The following is a 17,640-nucleotide window of genomic DNA, read 5'->3' on the forward strand; positions in this document are numbered from 1 at the left end:
AAGAGCTGGACATACACATTGAGCTTTCATATACAGAACAATAGAAAAAAATAACCATTAAGCTGAGAAACCGCTAACCAAACCTGACGAACAGAGGGAGAGGCGAGGCGGCCAACCCCACACACCACCAGCCAGCTTTCTCCCGCCAAAACTTGTCACGGATTCCAAAAAAAAAAAATCTTACCTGAAAAGATTGCGTTTTTACCTCATGATATTTACTTCCTTGTCGTGGGCGTACGGGTTTGAGGAGAGGAAGCAGTGGGGGGCGTGGGAGAGCCTGTGTAGAATCATGGATAATGGAATACTCACGATATATCAAGATAATTTAACTTTTTTACACTTTTTTCCCGCCAAAACGGAACAATAACAAACTTCCATGATTCTTCGCGCCAAAAAATCTCACTCGCGCGTACACAAAGAGATTCCGCTGATTCCGATGGATGGAGGTGGAGGATGGAGGGGAGGAAGGGGGAAGGTCACGTCGGAAAAGAAGATGGGGAGGGGTGACCTGCGTTATAATTCCTGAGTATATTGAGCGGGTATGACTGGAGGGTATGGGCTGGGGGGTGATTGGTATACCTCTTCCTAGCATATCAGGTAGCTGTGTTCTCAAGGCCCTGCAGTGGGAGATAGATGACGAGAGAGAGAGAGAGAGGAAAGAAATAATGAAAGAAAGTGAAAAAGAGAGGAGGGAAATAGAGAGAATGTGTGTGTGTGGGGGAGGGGGGTTAGGTTAGGTTAGGTTAGCCTTAGGTTAGGTTAGCCCAGCATTAGGTTAGGTTAGCATTAGGGAATTTAACCTTCAGGAAATTGAGGTAAATGTTCTGGTGAGTCCTGCTCCTCCACCTCACCTAATAAGCTGAAGAAACTCGTCCCACCTGAGGCCAGTAGCGTTATGTTATGTGGTGTATAAAGGCTCCAGGCTTACTCAGACTCCGAGAGACTAGAGAGGCCAGCTAGCTTCCTGTTAGTCTGTCTTTAGTGTTGTGGTTCAGAGAGGGAATGTTGGGTGTGTCTCTCTCTCTCTCTCTCTCTCTCTCTCTCTCTCTCTCTCTCTCTCTCTCTCTCTCTCTCTCTCTCTCTCTCTCTCTCTCTCTCTCTCACCAGCCACAGGGGTAAGACAGGGGTAAGAATGTTGATAACAGGTCGAGGAGCCACAAATATTCGCTAATTACCAGGTGGATGTATGTTTATGTTAGGTGGTGGGCGGCCTACCCTAGTGATGGTGGGTACTAATGGGCCTATCTTGGTGGTGGGTACTATTAGGCCTATCTTGGTGGTGGGTACTATTAGGCCTATCTTGGTGGTGGGTACTATTAGGCCTACCTTGGTGATGGGTACTATTAGGCCTATCTTGGTGGTGGGTACTATTAGGCCTATCTTGGTGGTGGGTACTATTAGGCCTACCTTGGTGATGGTGGTTGTGGTGGTAAGGGTGGTATTATTATTATTGTTGTTATTATTATAAGTTGTATTATTAGTGGTAGTAATTGTTGTAGTGATGGTTGTAGTGGTGGTAGTGATGGTGGTAGTGTGGGCAGACAGGAGAGTAGCAGCAGTTCACCCACACATGACCTACATAGACAACAGCTGTCCGATGAGGTCATGCATACACACACACACACACACACACACACACACACACACACACACACCGATAGACATAAGAACAGCACCATCCCATCTATTGTTAAAATAATAAACAACTCCTGATTTATGTACTGTACAGCCCTGTAAATGTATTCAATGCATATTGTATCATTATGTCTAAATCAAATGTAAGTCTGTATATTTTCAGCTACCGGCTGCAACTCTATTAATAAACCGTTTATTATTATTATTATTATTACACACACATACACACACACACAAACGCATGATGGATTAAGTTCAATTAGGATTAAAATCAAGTTAAAGTTCCATTTGCTTCGGGTAATATCAAGCTCAGTTCAATAAAACATATCTTTACAATATCACATGAAACAATATGACAATAAACGAAGAATTTGAACAACCTTACCTAGACAACAGGAGTTCACAGTGTTCATTTTGGCGTTCATCGTACACCGTATAGATACCTTTTGGCAAGGGTCGTGTTTACCAGCTAAGACACACAACAAAGCCACATCTTATTAATGTTCTCCCTATACTCCCACACACCCGCTCAGGTGACATACTTTCTCTCTCTAGTAAGTGTTTTTTCCCCACGTCGTTTAGAAAGTAATTAAGATGAGATATATTTAAAAAGGCAGAGTAATAACGGAGGATAGTCTGTTTCGTGAGTTACTGGGCTGTGTCTGTCTGTCTGTCTGTCTCTGTGTCTCTGTCTGTCTGTCTGTCTCTGTCTGTCTGTCTGTCTGTCTGTCTCTGTCTGTCTGTCTCTGTCTGTCTGTCTGTCTGTCTCTGTCTGTCTGTCTGTCTGTCTCTGTCTGTCTGTCTGTCTGTCTCTGTCTGTCTGTCTGTCTCTGTCTGTCTGTCTCTGTCTGTCTGTCTGTCTGTCTGTCTGTCTCTGTCTGTCTGTCTGTCTGTCTGTCTGTCTGTCTGTCTCTGTCTGTCTGTCTCTGTCTGTCTGTCTCTGTCTGTCTGTGTCTGTCTGTCTGTCTGTCTATACCACACAGAATTAGAACGTCTTGGGAGTGTACTATAGGAATACGTCTTATGTATATGTATTGTTAATATATGAATGTTATATAAAAAGGAGTTCATGGTATATATGTATTATAAAAGGATCACCTGAAGATTAGACACCCCAGCTTATTACACCTGTTGATTAAATGCCTGTCGCTTACCTATGGGGATTAGGTTAGCTTGGGTTGGTTAGGTTAGGTTGGGTTAGGTTGGGTTAGTGTTAGGTTTGGGTTAGCTTGGGTTGGTTAGGTTAGGTTGGGTTAGGTTGGGTTAGTGTTAGGTTAGTGTTAGGTTAGTGTTAGGTTAGTGTTAGGTTGGGTTAAGGTTAGGTTTGGTTAGTGTTAGGTTAGGGTGTTGAATCCGTAGGTAAAATAATTTAGGGTGTCTAATTTTCAGGTGATCCTAATATAACATATAAATGATAGAGTTATTATAGAATTAAATACTACAATAGACACAGATTTTTGTATAATTGTCATGACACACAAGGGACGATCGTGTGATGGGGGGGGGGTGTAGGTGTTGACAGTGAACCGGAGGAAGATGTGAAGGAGGGAGGAACTGTGATGGAGGGAGGAACTGTGATGGATGTGATAATAACTAACCTCAATATTGCTGTGTGTGTGTGTGTGTGTGTGTGTGTGTGTGTGTGTCCTTCATATACATACACACACACATAAAACTGTTACACATGTATGATCACAGGTGTATGATCTCTCTCTCTCTCTCTCTCTCTCTCTCTCTCTCTCTCTCTCTCTCTTTGTGTGTTTAAATCTAGTAATAAAACACCATTGTTTATATTTGTTTCTATGTTTCAGGGAATGTTTGTTTACACTTCTCGAAAGGGCGGGAAAATCAAGCTACTCAAGACGAAGCTAAAGCAAACGAACTCTAGTGATCTGAGACTTATATAACAAAAAACATATAAGTCTTCTGGAATACTTAAAATATTACCCAGAGTTTTTAAGTATTATCAGAATGAATTATTTGAGAATTATCCTCAATATGTGAAGAGGTCAGTGTAAATGATAGCGTACGTGTGTGGTAACGAATATTGTGGTTTTAAGAGGTATTTTGGTGTGAGGTAATTACTAATGGACAGTTGTAACTAAACGCTGGGTAATTATGCCTCACGTGTGTAGCTGTGATAAAAGAAAACAACTCAAAAAGTGATTAAAGATATTGTGTTGTGTCCCCTCAAGATGGCGGCCACTAGTTTTGCGTCAACATGGTGGCTCTCTGTGGGTCTGAATCACAGCCAGCAGGTGTGAGTGAATCAAGACCAAGGCGCTGAGTGTTTCCCCCGGAAGGTTGTTTGTTCCTTGTTTGATCGGTCCCTGGGAGGCGCTAAGGCCATGGAGACCTCAGTGGAGACCATCCTGCCCCCCGCCCCCAGCCCCTTCTCCTCCTGTGGCATCCCCGCCCCGGCACCCCCCACCAGCCTCCACGACGCCCGCCCTGCCTTGTCTCCCATACATTTCGAGGTTTCTTCTTCCCCTCAGTCACCCACCTCCTCCACTGCCTCCTTCACCTTCTCCCCGGTAACTCCTTCTAGCTCCTCGAGCGTCTCTTCCACGTGCTTTACCATCTCCTCCTCTTCCCTCTCTTCCCCTTCCTCCACTTGTGGCGTCTCACAAACTACGTCTACCCATTCCTTCCCCGTCACCATCGCCATCACCAGCAGTAGCTCAGAGAAGGGGCGTGATGGCCAACAGTGTCACACGGGGTCGTCACGGGCCCAGGAGGAGGAAGCTGGTGGACCTCCCTCAGACTGTGACAGCGATGTGGTGGATCTGATGAAGGTGATGAAGAGGAAAGAGGCACCACCTGACGCAGACCTCCTACACGAGGACCTCAGCACCACAGAGGACGACGACGATGATGATTTCATGGTCCATTTCGCCCACACGGGACGTAAGACTGGTGAGTACTGCACGCCTCTCTTATACCTCCTAATGTGTTCACCTCAGGAAGGTCTTGGTGGTACTCGCTAGGTACTGTACGTGATAGGTACCATCAGGAGATACTTGGTAAAAGGCAGTAATGGGGAGTTGGTACTTGTTAATGGGGAGTTGGTACTTGGTAATAGGCAAAGGGGACTACACTTGTCTATCCCCCATCCACCCTATCCCCCATCCACCCTATCCCCCATCCCCATTCTTTCACGCTTCTGTGGCCCTTGATCCACTCCCCACTCACCTGACAGATACATGTGGGTAAATTAAAGACGATCGGATAGTGTCATAAATAATAGTTAGAAATAAGAACTGTATTGACTGTCTCTCAAACACAGCCAACCAAGACCCTGGGCTCGTGTGTGTGTGTGGTGGGGGGGGGGGTGACTATACCTGTGGTCTGCAGGTGAATTTTGACCCTTAGTCTCAGGTGTCAAATCTCTCCTCCCTCAGTTCCTTGTTCTCTCACTCTATCTCTCTTCACCACTTCTTTATCTCTTACTCTGTCTCTCACATCCCCAGTTCTCTTTCACTATCTTTCTCATCTCAGTTCTCTCCATCTATCTCACCCTCATCTCTCATTAGTAAGGTATCAACAGTGATGTAGACTACACACACACACACACACACACACAGGTAATTATGAACACACACGCCTAGACGCAGACTCACATACATTACCTAGGAGCTGATCCATATATATCGCCAGTGTGTAGTGGTGGTGGTAGGGGCTGACCTCTTAAGTTTGGTCAGCTTGTTTACGAGAGAGTGGGAGAGAGGGAGAGAGAGAGAGGGAGGGAGAGAGTGGGAGAGAAAGAGGGAGGGAGAGAGAGGGGGTGGGAGAGACTGGAGGGCAGGAATTGGAGAAAGTTGGAGTTATGTTGACCACTATGCTCCACCAGGTCATCCTCTGCACACACACACACACTCACTGGGTGTATATTTGATTTAATTAAAGGAAGGAAGAGAGAAATTAAATGTTTTGTTTTATTATGACAATGTGACCGTCCCATGTTATCTAAACCATAGGTAGATATTTTTTCAGTTAAATCGTCATACAAGTTCATACTGATTTATCATGTAAATAGTGCACTCTTAAGTCTATTTACAGCAAGTTTGGTAAGCAATATTTGGCCTTTTACACTATACTCTCTTTTCATATAATTACTTATTGTACGAAACATCGACAGCACAAAGCCCCATCCCCATGGAGACGAAACATCATTATACAAGAGTTTCCCCAAAATCGTACAAGTCTCTTCGTTTTCTGTAGTCGAAGTTTGTGTTTTATTGAAAATGACGGGTGCCGTGTGTGGGTAACTTATCTAATTCTGTTTTTTTAACCATTAGGTGCTCTCTCTCTCTCTCTCTCTCTCTCTCTCTCTCTCTCTGGATAATACCTACACACATCTGTCCCGGTATTAACGTCACACACACACACACACACACACACACACACGCGCACACACACACACACACACACACACAGTATCGCTACAGTTCTTAGACTCACAAAACATATACAGAATTACCTGACGTCACCTGCTGATTATGTGACCACACACCTGTGACGTCTATGTGTGTCAAAAACTACCTGGAGTGCGTGTTAGGGGTTGTAGGGGTGTGTTAGGGGGTGTAGGGGTGTGTCAGAGGGTGTAGGGATATGTCAGGGGTGTAGGGATGTGTCAGAGGGTGTAGGGATGTGTCAGGGGTGTAAGGGTGCGGTTATTGAAGTCTTGTGGATAGACTGTCTTTTGGGGAAGGTGTGTTTGGATGTCTGAGCTAAGGGGAGGGGGGTGTTCAGGTGTTTGCTCTGAGCGAGGCCGTTTATGGTGCGGTAAATTTCAGGTTGAGTTTCCTTCCTCCCTTCCCGCTTACCCCTCCCTCTTTCCTCTTCCCACTCACCTCTCCCTCTCCTTCCTTCCCTCCTCCCTCTATCCCTCTCAACCTCATCCTTCACCCCTCTTTCCCCTCCCTCTTTCCTCTCACCCTGCCCCCCCTCCTCCTCCCAAGGTCACTATCCTCGTATACTGTGAGTTAGTTGTAAAAAAAAATCCCCCTGAATTATCTTGGGTTCGTATCCTCTGAGGTTCGGATGTTGATTATTTGGCTTCATTGGGTTCGTATCCTCTGAGGTTCGGATGTTGATTATTTGGCTTCATTGGGTTCGTATCCTCTGAGGTTCGGATGTTGATTATTTGGCTTCATTGGGTTCGTATCCTCTGAGGTTCGGATGTTGTTTATTTGGCTTCATTGGGTTCGTATCCTCTGAGGTTCGGATGTTGATTATTTTCATTGGGTTCGTATCCTCTGAGGTTCGGATGTTGATTATTTGGCTTCATTGGGTTCGTATCCGGTCTTGACGATTCTTGATTAAATTGACTTAATATTTACCATTGTTTATATACCTGTACTTCTTATGTCCATGCTAAACCAATGTGATCTTATATGACGATTATACATGTGGAAAATAATTTATTCCAGTAACTGATAATGTAAACGATACTAAGAGATTAAATTCATTCTCAAAAGTTCCTACGTTAACTCGTTTCTAACCGACCATTTGAATATTGGTAATAAATATACTAGATGGATTCTCAAACGTGGGAACTTTAATATTTACCTTAAGTTAGGATATTATATAACACCTAACCTTACCCTGACGTGGTGAATAAGGATGGATTCTCAAGGACTTATGCGTGACTATTTCCCTTCGTGTCCTAATGTAGGAATTCAATTGAGGAACATATTTGACTTTTTTTTCCGCATTGAGGTTTGAGAGATTCGTATTTTTGATATATATTAAAGGTAACTTAACAATGGCTGTCAGGGTGGCATCGTAATTCTCTTGAGACTCTACCGTATTTATAATTCAGTTAAGATGAGAAATTTTATGGAAGGTCGCTTATGGATCTGATTTTTTTTAGAGAGAGAGAGAGGGGGGGGGGGGTCTGACATGAGTGCGCATCTACCACTTCCTCTTTCTGCCCCGGGAAAAAGCGCGCTAAATCTCCCGCCGTTTCCTTATTTAGCCAACCGTTCCCGCCCTTCCTCCACACACACACAGTTCAGAGGTTTTCAAGTAATATATGTTACAATTATATATGTATTATATGGGGGACAAGGCCACAAAGATTAAACAATAAAATAAAAATTAAATCTCATATAGAGTTATTTAAAGAAGTAATTACACTGTTTATATACACATTGTTTATATACCTGTTCTGTCTATGTATACCACGCCAACGAAAGTCTCTTTAACAAAAACTTCGGTGACTTCGAATCCCTTAAGCTAACTTGCCACGTAAAGTTTTGTGTCTGATTCTCGCTTTGTTTATCACGCACTTAGTAACGTCAAACCTATACTCGGTAACGCACATCACGTTTTAACTTAGTCACATTACCTGTTTGTCTTAATAAAGGGTAACGTCATGTACCTGTATAGTTAAGAAAAGTAGTTTGATATATAACGTACTTAATCCTCGTCACCCAAACATACTGTACTGTAACCATCGTAACAACCCAGACTTGTTTATTTCACGTGATGCTTAGGCTTCCCCCGCCACTAAGTTATTAAAACACCTTTATATTACCTGGAGGGGTTAGGTTAGGTTAGGTTAGGAGAGCTCTAGATTAGTACTTCGGTAGTTTAAGTTAGGGTAGATTATGTTGATTAAGTTAAGTTAGCTGTAGTTAGGTTAGGTTAGGTTAGGTTAGGTTAGGTGAAATAAACTGAGGAGGAGCTAACCTTCAAGTGACCCCTCCCCCCCCACTTACTGTAATACCCACAATGCCTGAGAGAACACGGCCATCTGACAGTCATCTCTTGTGGTCGTGAACTCAGATGAACACCCGGAAGTGGACACACACACACACACACACACACACACACACACACACACACACACACACACACACGCACGCGCACAAACTTACATGTATACATTCTTACATAAAGTGACATTGATTTGTGTAGGTTACTGAGTAGCAACTTTTGGTGGTGGCGGTAGTGGTGGTGGCGTGGTGGTGGTGGAGGTGATGGTTGTAGTGGTGGTGGTTGAAATTGATGGTAGTAGTGGTGGTGGTTGAGGTGATGGTAGTAGTGGTGGTGGTGGTGGTAGTAGTGGTGGTAGTGGTGGTGGTGGTAGTAGTAGTAGTGGTGGTGGTGGTGGTACTGGTGGTAGTGGAAGCAGGGGCGGATCCAGGAATATCAAAAGAGGGGGAGGGGGGTCCAAGAACTTATGTGTGAGGAGACATGGCGAGCACAGTGAGTATTTTGAGGCCATGTGCACTTGATATTAGGAGATTTTCTGAGGTCAATAGTAGTTAATTTCTACTATACAAAAACGCCTGAGTACAATACTGCATAAAAGAAACATATTAGAATTTTATGATGAAAGGTGGGCGGACCTCCAGAACCCCCCTGGATCTGCCCTTGTGTGGTGGTAGTAGTGGTATGTGGTATGTGGTGGGTCAATGCCAAGGTTATGATAATGCTACTGTGTATTGATCAGTCTCTCTCTCTCTCTCTCTCTCTCTCTCTCTCTCTCTCTCTCTCTCTCTCTCTCTCTCTCTCTCTCTCTCTCTCTCTCTCCACACATGTTAGAGTATGTAAATATGTTTGTTTTTGTATGTGTATGTATGTGTGGGGGGAGGTGCCTGTGTATCTATGTGCGTGTCTGTCAAGGTATATATGTGTGTGTGTACGTGTCTGAGTGTGTGTGTGTGTGTGTGGGGGGGTTGCATGTCTGTGTGCGTGTCTGTCTGGTGTGTGTGTATCCTTCTGTCTGTTTTTCCATCTATGAATAAATCTATCTGGTTATGTCTGTCTGTCTGTCTGTCTGTCTGTCTGTCTGTCTGTCTGTACACCACACCCGGATCATAACACACTGTACAGACACAAGCACAGACATCAAGACCAAAACACGACAGGAACTCGTATATATAAACAGGATGGTCAAGCAATACCCAAATTACCCATAAAGCAAGGTCATAGCTAGAGGTCAGAGGTCACCATTGTTATAGAGTCTTACCACAGACCAACCGGGTTAGTTTAGGTCAGATTAGTTTCAGGTTACGTGTTGTTAGATGTGGTTAGGTGAGGCTAGGTTAGGTCAGGCGAGGTTAGGTTAGGTCAGGTTAGGTTAGGTCAGGCTAGGTTAGGTCAGGCTAGGTTAGGTCAGGTTAGGTCAGGTCAGGTTAGGTCAGGTTAGGCTAGGTTGGTTAGGCTAGGTTAGGTTAGGCTAAGTTAGGCTAGGTTAGGTCAGGCTAGGTTAGGTCAGGTTAGGATTGGTTAGGTCAGGTTAGGTCAGGCTAGGTTAGGTCAGGTTAGGTTAGGATAGGATATGAAGGTGAAATAAACTAACTGTAGCCAAAAAATCGTCACTCGATCCTCAAATTAAAACACATACAGGGTGGTCCAAAAAGTGTTATCCCCCCCCCCCACCTCAGGGTTAAATATAGCTTATGGTACACCCTGTATTACATCTGTCGGGGGAGGGGGCATTGTGTTTACGATTGGGTTGCATGACGTCATAAGGGAGCGTATACCTGTCTCAAGGGGTGGTAATTAAGAACAGAGTAACTCAGTCTTATGGTGGTGGAGGGGGTAGGGGAGGGCTGCGTGGGGGAGGGGGAGGGAGGTGGTGGGTACAGTATTTGAGTGGTGTTGGTAGGGGGGTTCTGATGACGTCACAGCGTTCTGTAGTAAGATAGGAAAAATTTGATCTCTCTCTCTCTCTCTCTTATCTTTCATTTCTTTACAGTGTTCGTCTTAGCACCAAGGACAGGCTTTTCAGGGGTAACTAGCAGCCCTCTTCCTCTCCCTCCCTCCCTCCTCATCCCCACCTCCTCCCCCTCCCTCTCCTCCCTCTCTTCCCCCTTGCCCTCCTCCCCTCTCCCCTCCTCATCCCCCTCCTCCTCCCCCTCTCCCCACCTCCCCTCCCTCCTCTTCCTCCTCCCCCTCCCCCCTCCTCCACCCCTCCTCCTCTCCTCCGCGTCAAGGTTGAGGTGAGGATGGCGCCGGGGTGGTCGAGTCCTGGGGGAGGTGGAGGAGGAGGTGGTGGAGGAAGAAGATAAGAAGAAGAAGGAGGAGGAGGAGAAGAAAAGGAGGAAGAAGGAAGAGGATGATTAATAACATGAATTAAAGACAGTTTTCTTAATCCAGGCTTTTAACAGAAACAGATTAATTACGCAACAACAACAACATCAACAACAACAACAACACCACAACAAAGACATATAATAGTGGTGTTTTTATTATTATTTTTCTTAGTTTGATTTTTTGTTTTGTCATTGTTACTGTTTTATGTCTCGTATGTTTATGTCCTTGTTATTTTGTTTGTTTGTTTCTTAAAATAATTTAGTACATTTTCATTTAATTATTTATCTTTATTTTACGAATATACTTATTTATTTATTTTGTGTGTGTGTGTGTATGTGTGTATACGTATATGTGTGCGTAAGTATGTGTGTATGTGTATATATGTATGGATGTGTAAATATATGTATGTATGATGAACAGATTAACTAAAAATATCCACACACACACACACACACACACACACACACACACACACACACACACACACACACACACACACACACGAACCACAAGATAAAGACAGAGAAACAGACAGAAACAGACAGACAGACAGACAGACAGACAGACAGACAGTGTAGCGTGTGAGACAGAACTTTTGCTGCAGGTGAGCTGAGAGGAAGACTATGATTGGTCGGTTATGATGGCATTTCCGACTTCCTCCTGTTGTTCCTGAGACGATGAGAGTGTGGTATGGTGCTGGGAGTTTGGTATGGTCCTAGGAGTGTGGTATGGTCCTAGGAGTGTGGTATGGTGCTGGGAGTGTGGTATGGTCCTAGGAGTGTGGTATGGTCCTAGGGTGTGGTATGGTCCTAGGAGTGTGGTATGGTCTAGGGTGTGGTATGGTCCTAGAAGTGTGGTATAGTCCTAGGAGTTTGGTATGGTCCTAGGGTATGGTATGGTCTAGGGTGTGGCATGGTCCTAGGGTGTGGTATGGTCCTAGAGGTGTGGTATAGTCCTAGAAGTGTGGTATGGTCTAGGGTGTGGTATGGTCCTAGAAGTATGGTATGGTCCTGGGGTGTGGTATGGTCCTGGGGTGTGGTATGGTCCTAGGGTGTGGTATGGTCCTAGAAGTGTGGTATGGTCTAGGGTGTGGTATGGTCCTAGGGTGTGGTATGGTCCTAGGGTGTGGTATGGTCCTAGGGTGTGGTATAGCCCTAGGGTGTGAGTATGGTCTAGTGTGGTATGGTCCTAGGAGTGTGGTATGGTCTAGGGTGTGGTAGGTCTAGGGTGTGTAGTATGGTCCTAGGGTGTGGTATTCTAGGAGTCCTAGGGTGTGGTATGGGTGTGGTATGGTCCTAGGGTGTGGTATGGCCCTAGGGTGTGGTATGGTCCTGGGAGTGTGGCATGGTCCTAGGGTGTGGTATGGTCTAGGGTGTGGTATGGTCTAGGGTGTGTGGTATGGTTCTAGGGTGTGGTATGGTCTAGGTGTGGTATGGCCCTAGGGTGTGGTATGGTCCTAGGTGTGGTATGGTCTGGTGTATGGTAGGTGTGAGTATGGTCCTAGGGTGTGGTATGGTCCTGGGAGTGTGGTATGGTCCTAGGGTGTGGTATAGTCCTGGGGTGTGTGGTATGGTCCTGGGAGTGTGGTATGGTCTAGAGGTGTGGTATGGTTCTAGGAACATGTGTGGTGTATGGTCCTATGGTGTGGTATGGCCCTAGGAGTGTGGTATGTGTCCTGTGTGGTGTGGTATGGTCCTAGGGTGTGGTATGGTCCTAGGTGTGGTAGGTCTAAGTGTGGTATGGTCCTAGAGGTGTGGTATGGTCCCTAGGGTGTGGTATGGTCCTAGGGTGTGGTATGGTCCTAGGGTGTGGTATGGTGTGTATGGTCCTAGAAGTGTGGTATGGTGCTAGGGTGTGGTAGTGTGGTATGGTCCTAGGGGTGTGGTATGGTCCTAGAATTGTGGGTATACATGTGTGGTATGGTCCTAGGAAGTGTGGTATGGTCCTAGGAGTGTGGTATGGTCCTAGGAGTGCTAACTGAACGTATCTAGTAAAGGTAGAGTCTCAGTGTAATTTTTCGGCCATTTTAGATGTTATAAATTACAGCTAAAAATGAACATATCAACCTTTGAACAGACAGACACACAGACAGACACACTGACAGACAAACAATGACAGAATTAAGGTTCACATAGTAGGCGGGGCATAAAATAGTTATATACTGAACAAAAATATGTCCCGGGAAGCATTATGTAAATTACCTGTGTTGGGTGTTTACTGCTGACGTCATCAAGGTAAACAGGCTCTTAATTATTTTACCTTTATATTCCTCATTAGTCTATTTCACCTGATGATTAAAACACCTTAATCTAACCCTACAAACTTAACCTAACTCTACCAGCCTAACACAACCCTACCCTAACCTAACTCTACCAGCCTAACACAACCCTACCTTAACCTAACCTACAGTAACTTAATCTAATCTACCCTGACCTAATATAACCTAACTTAACCTAACCCTACCAATCCTAACCTACCTTAACCTAACCTAACCTAACCTTTGAGCCGTGACAGAATAATAATAATAATAATAATAATAATAACAATAATAATAACAGCACTGTAGTCTAATGGTTGACATAATGATGAAGAGGTAGTTGTGGTGAAGGATGAACAAAGGGTAACGACAGATAGCCAATTAGAGGTGTCAAGGTGTCTTTTGAAAGCCCTGATTGGCTGTCTCTTGTGAACGACTGATAGACCGTGTGTGTGACAGACAGACAGACAGAGAGAGAGAGAGAGGGAGGTAAAGAAAGAGAGACAGACTGAGTGTGTTTGTGTGTGTTTTATGGAACGTGGTGTGTGACAAATGAGTGTGTGTGTGTGTGTGTGTGTACCTGGTCTGGGCGGGGGTGTACACGCGCCAGGCACGGGCTGAGGGAGTGAGTCAGTTGGCCTCAGCCACGCACCGTACACACACGCACACTCACGCCGCTCTGTGTGTGCGTGTGTGTGTATATCACCTCTGTGGTTCACCTGTAGTGTGCGTGCATTTATGTGTGTATTTCACCCTCGTGTGCGTTTGTGTAGACATCTGAGATTATGATAAACTTTTGCCGTTTCTGTGTACGTGTGTGTATGTGTTTCAGTCTTGTTCCCGGCTCACCTCACGACGTGTGTACATTTCTTGACCATGTACGTTTTGTGTACGTTAATATGAGTGTACGTTATAGGTCCTGGTGCCACGTTTATTGTTGTGTGTGTACATTCTGGGTGATGTACGTGAATTTCCTCAGTTTGTGTATATTTGTGTGTACATTTCCAGAGCGGGTTCATTTGTGTACACCTCTAAGGTGAACTTCTACGCCGTGTGCGTTTGTGTTTACACCAAAGACTGTGGTACCATTTATATGTGTATTCGTCATGTACGTTTATGTGCACATAAGAGGCTGTGATGACTGTGTGTAACTGTGTGTACATTGTCGCCGGTGTACGTGTATGTCTAACTCGTCTCGCGTACCTTTTGATGCAGGGTATATACCTGTGTGCGTGTGTGTGTACGTGCGCATGTATGTATCTATAATTTGTTGCTATATATATTTATACTTGCCTATGCATGAGCGTTGTCACACACACACACACGCACACACACACACACACACCCACACACCGTTAAGTGAATCTAACTTTCCACCTCACTGTGTTGCAACCTTAACCTCTCACCCCAGCCTTTGCTTATCCAGGGGGGGGGGGATACCAGGGGGTGTTAAGGGGGGGATCTAAGAATGTGTAAGGGGGTGCTAAGGGGAAGAATAAAGGGGAAGGGGGGAGGTCGTCTTCCGCCTCACACCCTGTACTAGCATAGGGGGTGACTGTAAGGGTGTGTACAGTGACACCTAGACCAGCTTGCAGTGTGTGTGTTCTTGTAGAGCTGCACACACACACACACACACACACACACACACACACACACACACAGTGGTATAAAGTATGAATACATGTGAGTACAGATATAATGTGTGTGTGTGTGTGTGTGTGTCTGTGTGTGTGTGTGTGTGTGTGTCTGTGTGTGTGTGTCTGTGTGTGTTATGAGCTAAAATGCTTTACAAATATGATAACTATAATACAATGCTCTACTAACAGGCGCCAATGTAATAATCACGAGGTAACGAGACACGAATTGACCAAAGTGTGGACGAGAACAGACCTAAGAAGTGTATACGATAACTAATGGTGACCTCGACGATATCTATTGACATTAGAAGAACTGTGTAAAAGAAACGAAAAGAAACATCCAAGAACGAACAAAAACTTCCGTAACAGTTGCTTAACGAATGAACACACGTGTGAAGTAGATATTAACGAGTGAATAGGCGTATAGAACAAATGCCTACGACTGACATCCGCTAATCAACACAGTCTCACCGACCCAAGAATGTAAACATTACCTCACCCCACAGATAGAACCATAGTGGCCTTGGAGCCTACAGTAAATACAAAAAATATTTCACTAAACAACAAGAGAGACACCGTAACACCCTAAGGCACCCCAGAAACCAACTCATAATATCCTTATTTATATATTTTTGGCTTTGGAGAATAAGAGAAAGTGAACAAAAGAGAAAGGAAGGAAAAATAGAATGATTTGAAAGTAAAACGAATGGATATACTGTATATGGTTGGTGAACGCAAGATACTTATCTCAGCCCCGCCCACTTTCCTTTCTGAGTGAAGAGTGAGAGGAGGAGGAGAAGAAGAAGAGAAAGGAAGAGACTGCTGAGAGACGTAGAGGACAAAATATATTCTCTTTCTACTCTGTGTTAATTTAGAAAGTGAAAGACTAAGGAGAAGAAAAGGAGATATCTCGTTCTCTCTCATATCTGGTGCTGGGTAGAAACAGATCCCTCACGCCCGGGTTAACACCTCCCTCAAGAGAGATACATAGAGAGACGAATAGGAAGGATCTCTCTCTCTCTATGGAATATCTCTTGCCAGGGTGAGACAGTGTTCCTCTAGTGAGACAATGCAGTGTAAGAGTGAGATTTTGTCCCGTCCGTTGCCGCCCACTCCGCCCACCCACCGCCCACCTGAAAGCTCTGGTAAGTGTCTACCCCCCCACCCCTCCCCTCCCCCCCCACACACTTATTGCCACCCACCCACGCCGCCCACATCCACTGCCACCCACATCCACTGCCACCCACATAATCCTATCTCTCTCTCTCATCTCTCCCATATTCACCCCTCTCCTCCCTCTCTCACTCACCCCCATTCTCTCCCCTCTCCGCCTTTTTGTGTCTGTGAGTGACTAATGACCCCTCCCCCCCCTCCATCGCCCCCCCTCCCTCCCTCCTCCGTAATTGGCTGTGAGAAATGTGTTAAATTGGCCATAACTTGGGTGTCTTCTGTGTTGTAGTACTGAACTTACTCTCTCTCTCTCTCTCTCTCTCTCTCTCTCTCTCTCTCTCTCTCTCTCTCCATGTTACCCCTTCCTCTCCTTTCCCTTTATTCTTCCTACCTCTTCCTCCTTTCGGTCTCTCCCTCCTCCTCCTCCATCTACCTCCTCTTCCCTCTCCCACCCTCTTCCCTCTCCCTCCCTCTTCCCTCTCCCTCCCTTCCTCTCCACCCTCTACCCTCCCCTCTCCTCCCTCTCCTCCCTCTCCCTCTCCCTCCTCCCTCTCCCTCCCTCTTCCCTCTCCCCTCCCGTCACCACCAGCATCATCAGGTGAAGTAACACAATACCTGTACACTTCCTGTCAGGTATCACGTGACATCATCCACACCGCCTGCCAGCCATCGCGACCTCAAACACTAATTATTTCAAATGACGAATAACCTTAAACAGATTTCTTAATTATCGTAGTTAATTAATTCAAGTGAAGGTGTGTAATTAAAGTAAGAGCCTCAGTGCAAGAGTGGAGTCTCAGTGTTAATGTGATGTCTTAGCTGAACACACCCCCCAAAAAAGTGAAGTCTCATTCTTTATTTACCCTTGGTTGGTTGGTCGTAATCACTGTGAAACTAGACAGACACACACATAATACACACGTAAGTATCCTGCCACCTTTGACCTCCTAAATGACTCCTTACGGGACGTGTGTGTGTGTGTGTGTGTGTGTGTGTGTGTGTGTTTATTACCCAAAACTCCCCATAAACTAACGCACCAAAATATTCCCAAACAACGATTAAATAAAAAAAAATCCAAATAATAACGAAAAATTTATATAAAAAGACGAGAAAAAAAAAGAAAAACAAGACTAAAATAGGATAAAATAAATAAATCAAATAATACGAGAAATAACAAAGAAAATCACGTAATAAAACATATTAATACTTTGGCTAATGACAAATATTTCTGGACGTGACTTTCTCATCTGAGTGACCGTGACCATCAGGTAGGCGTGGGAGTTAATGACCCTCTCATAAACCAGGCAACAGTTCTCCTCCAGGTATGTATTTTCGTACACACACACACACACACACACACACACACACCGACAGATGGCCACAGCTTAGATACAGTCATGGTTCATAGTCTAAGTCATGACCCTCCACACACACACTCTCAAACCTCTTAATGATGATAATCCTCGTAGCTGAGATTGTAAGGATACGTTTAGCTTGTTGATTTAAGCTAAGAGTCGAACGTTAAGTCATTGTATATTCTCAAGGGGTTAAGCTATTGTACTCAAAGGGGTTAAGTCATGGTCAAGGAGATAAGGCATTGTACTCAAAGGGGTTAAGACATTGTACTCAAGAGGTTAAGCTGTCGTACTCAAGGGGTTACGACATTGTATTTTTTCCAAGGGATTATTTATATTAATTTCACACTAAGAACGTCAGTAGTTAAGGTAGAATCTAAAGTGTGAGTTTCGTGTTAGTTTCAGGGCGCTAGTTGACGGGAGACGTATATTTAGTTCTGACCTTTGTGACTGAAGACTTAGATCAGGAGTTGAAAGTTGACACGATGCTGTTTTAGGAGCCTGTGTGTGTGTGTGTGTGTGTGTGGTCGACGGT

At 44.8% G+C, this 17,640-nt stretch overlaps 1 protein-coding gene across 8 annotated transcripts in view; it reads left to right on the top strand.

Annotated features, from left to right (window-relative positions):
• The window catches only part of LOC121876741, a 56,398-nt gene that overhangs the window by 7,457 nt on the left and 31,301 nt on the right, over positions 1 to 17,640 (top strand). For 5 of the 8 annotated variants that reach the window (XM_042382103.1, XM_042382106.1, XM_042382105.1 and 2 more), the window contains exon 2: positions 3,447 to 4,551. In XM_042382103.1, the coding sequence (XP_042238037.1) occupies positions 3,984 to 4,551 (568 nt within the window). In that variant the 5' untranslated portion in view covers positions 3,447 to 3,983. Of the gene's footprint in view, positions 1 to 3,446; positions 4,552 to 13,560; positions 13,684 to 14,769; positions 15,726 to 17,640 lie in introns of those variants that run through there. The other 3 variants (XM_042382109.1, XM_042382108.1, XM_042382110.1) reach the window with 3 other exon arrangements.

This window comes from Homarus americanus, unplaced genomic scaffold (assembly GCF_018991925.1).
Source record: "Homarus americanus isolate GMGI-L3 unplaced genomic scaffold, GMGI_Hamer_2.0 scaffold50281, whole genome shotgun sequence".
Lineage (NCBI taxonomy): Eukaryota > Metazoa > Arthropoda > Malacostraca > Decapoda > Nephropidae > Homarus > Homarus americanus.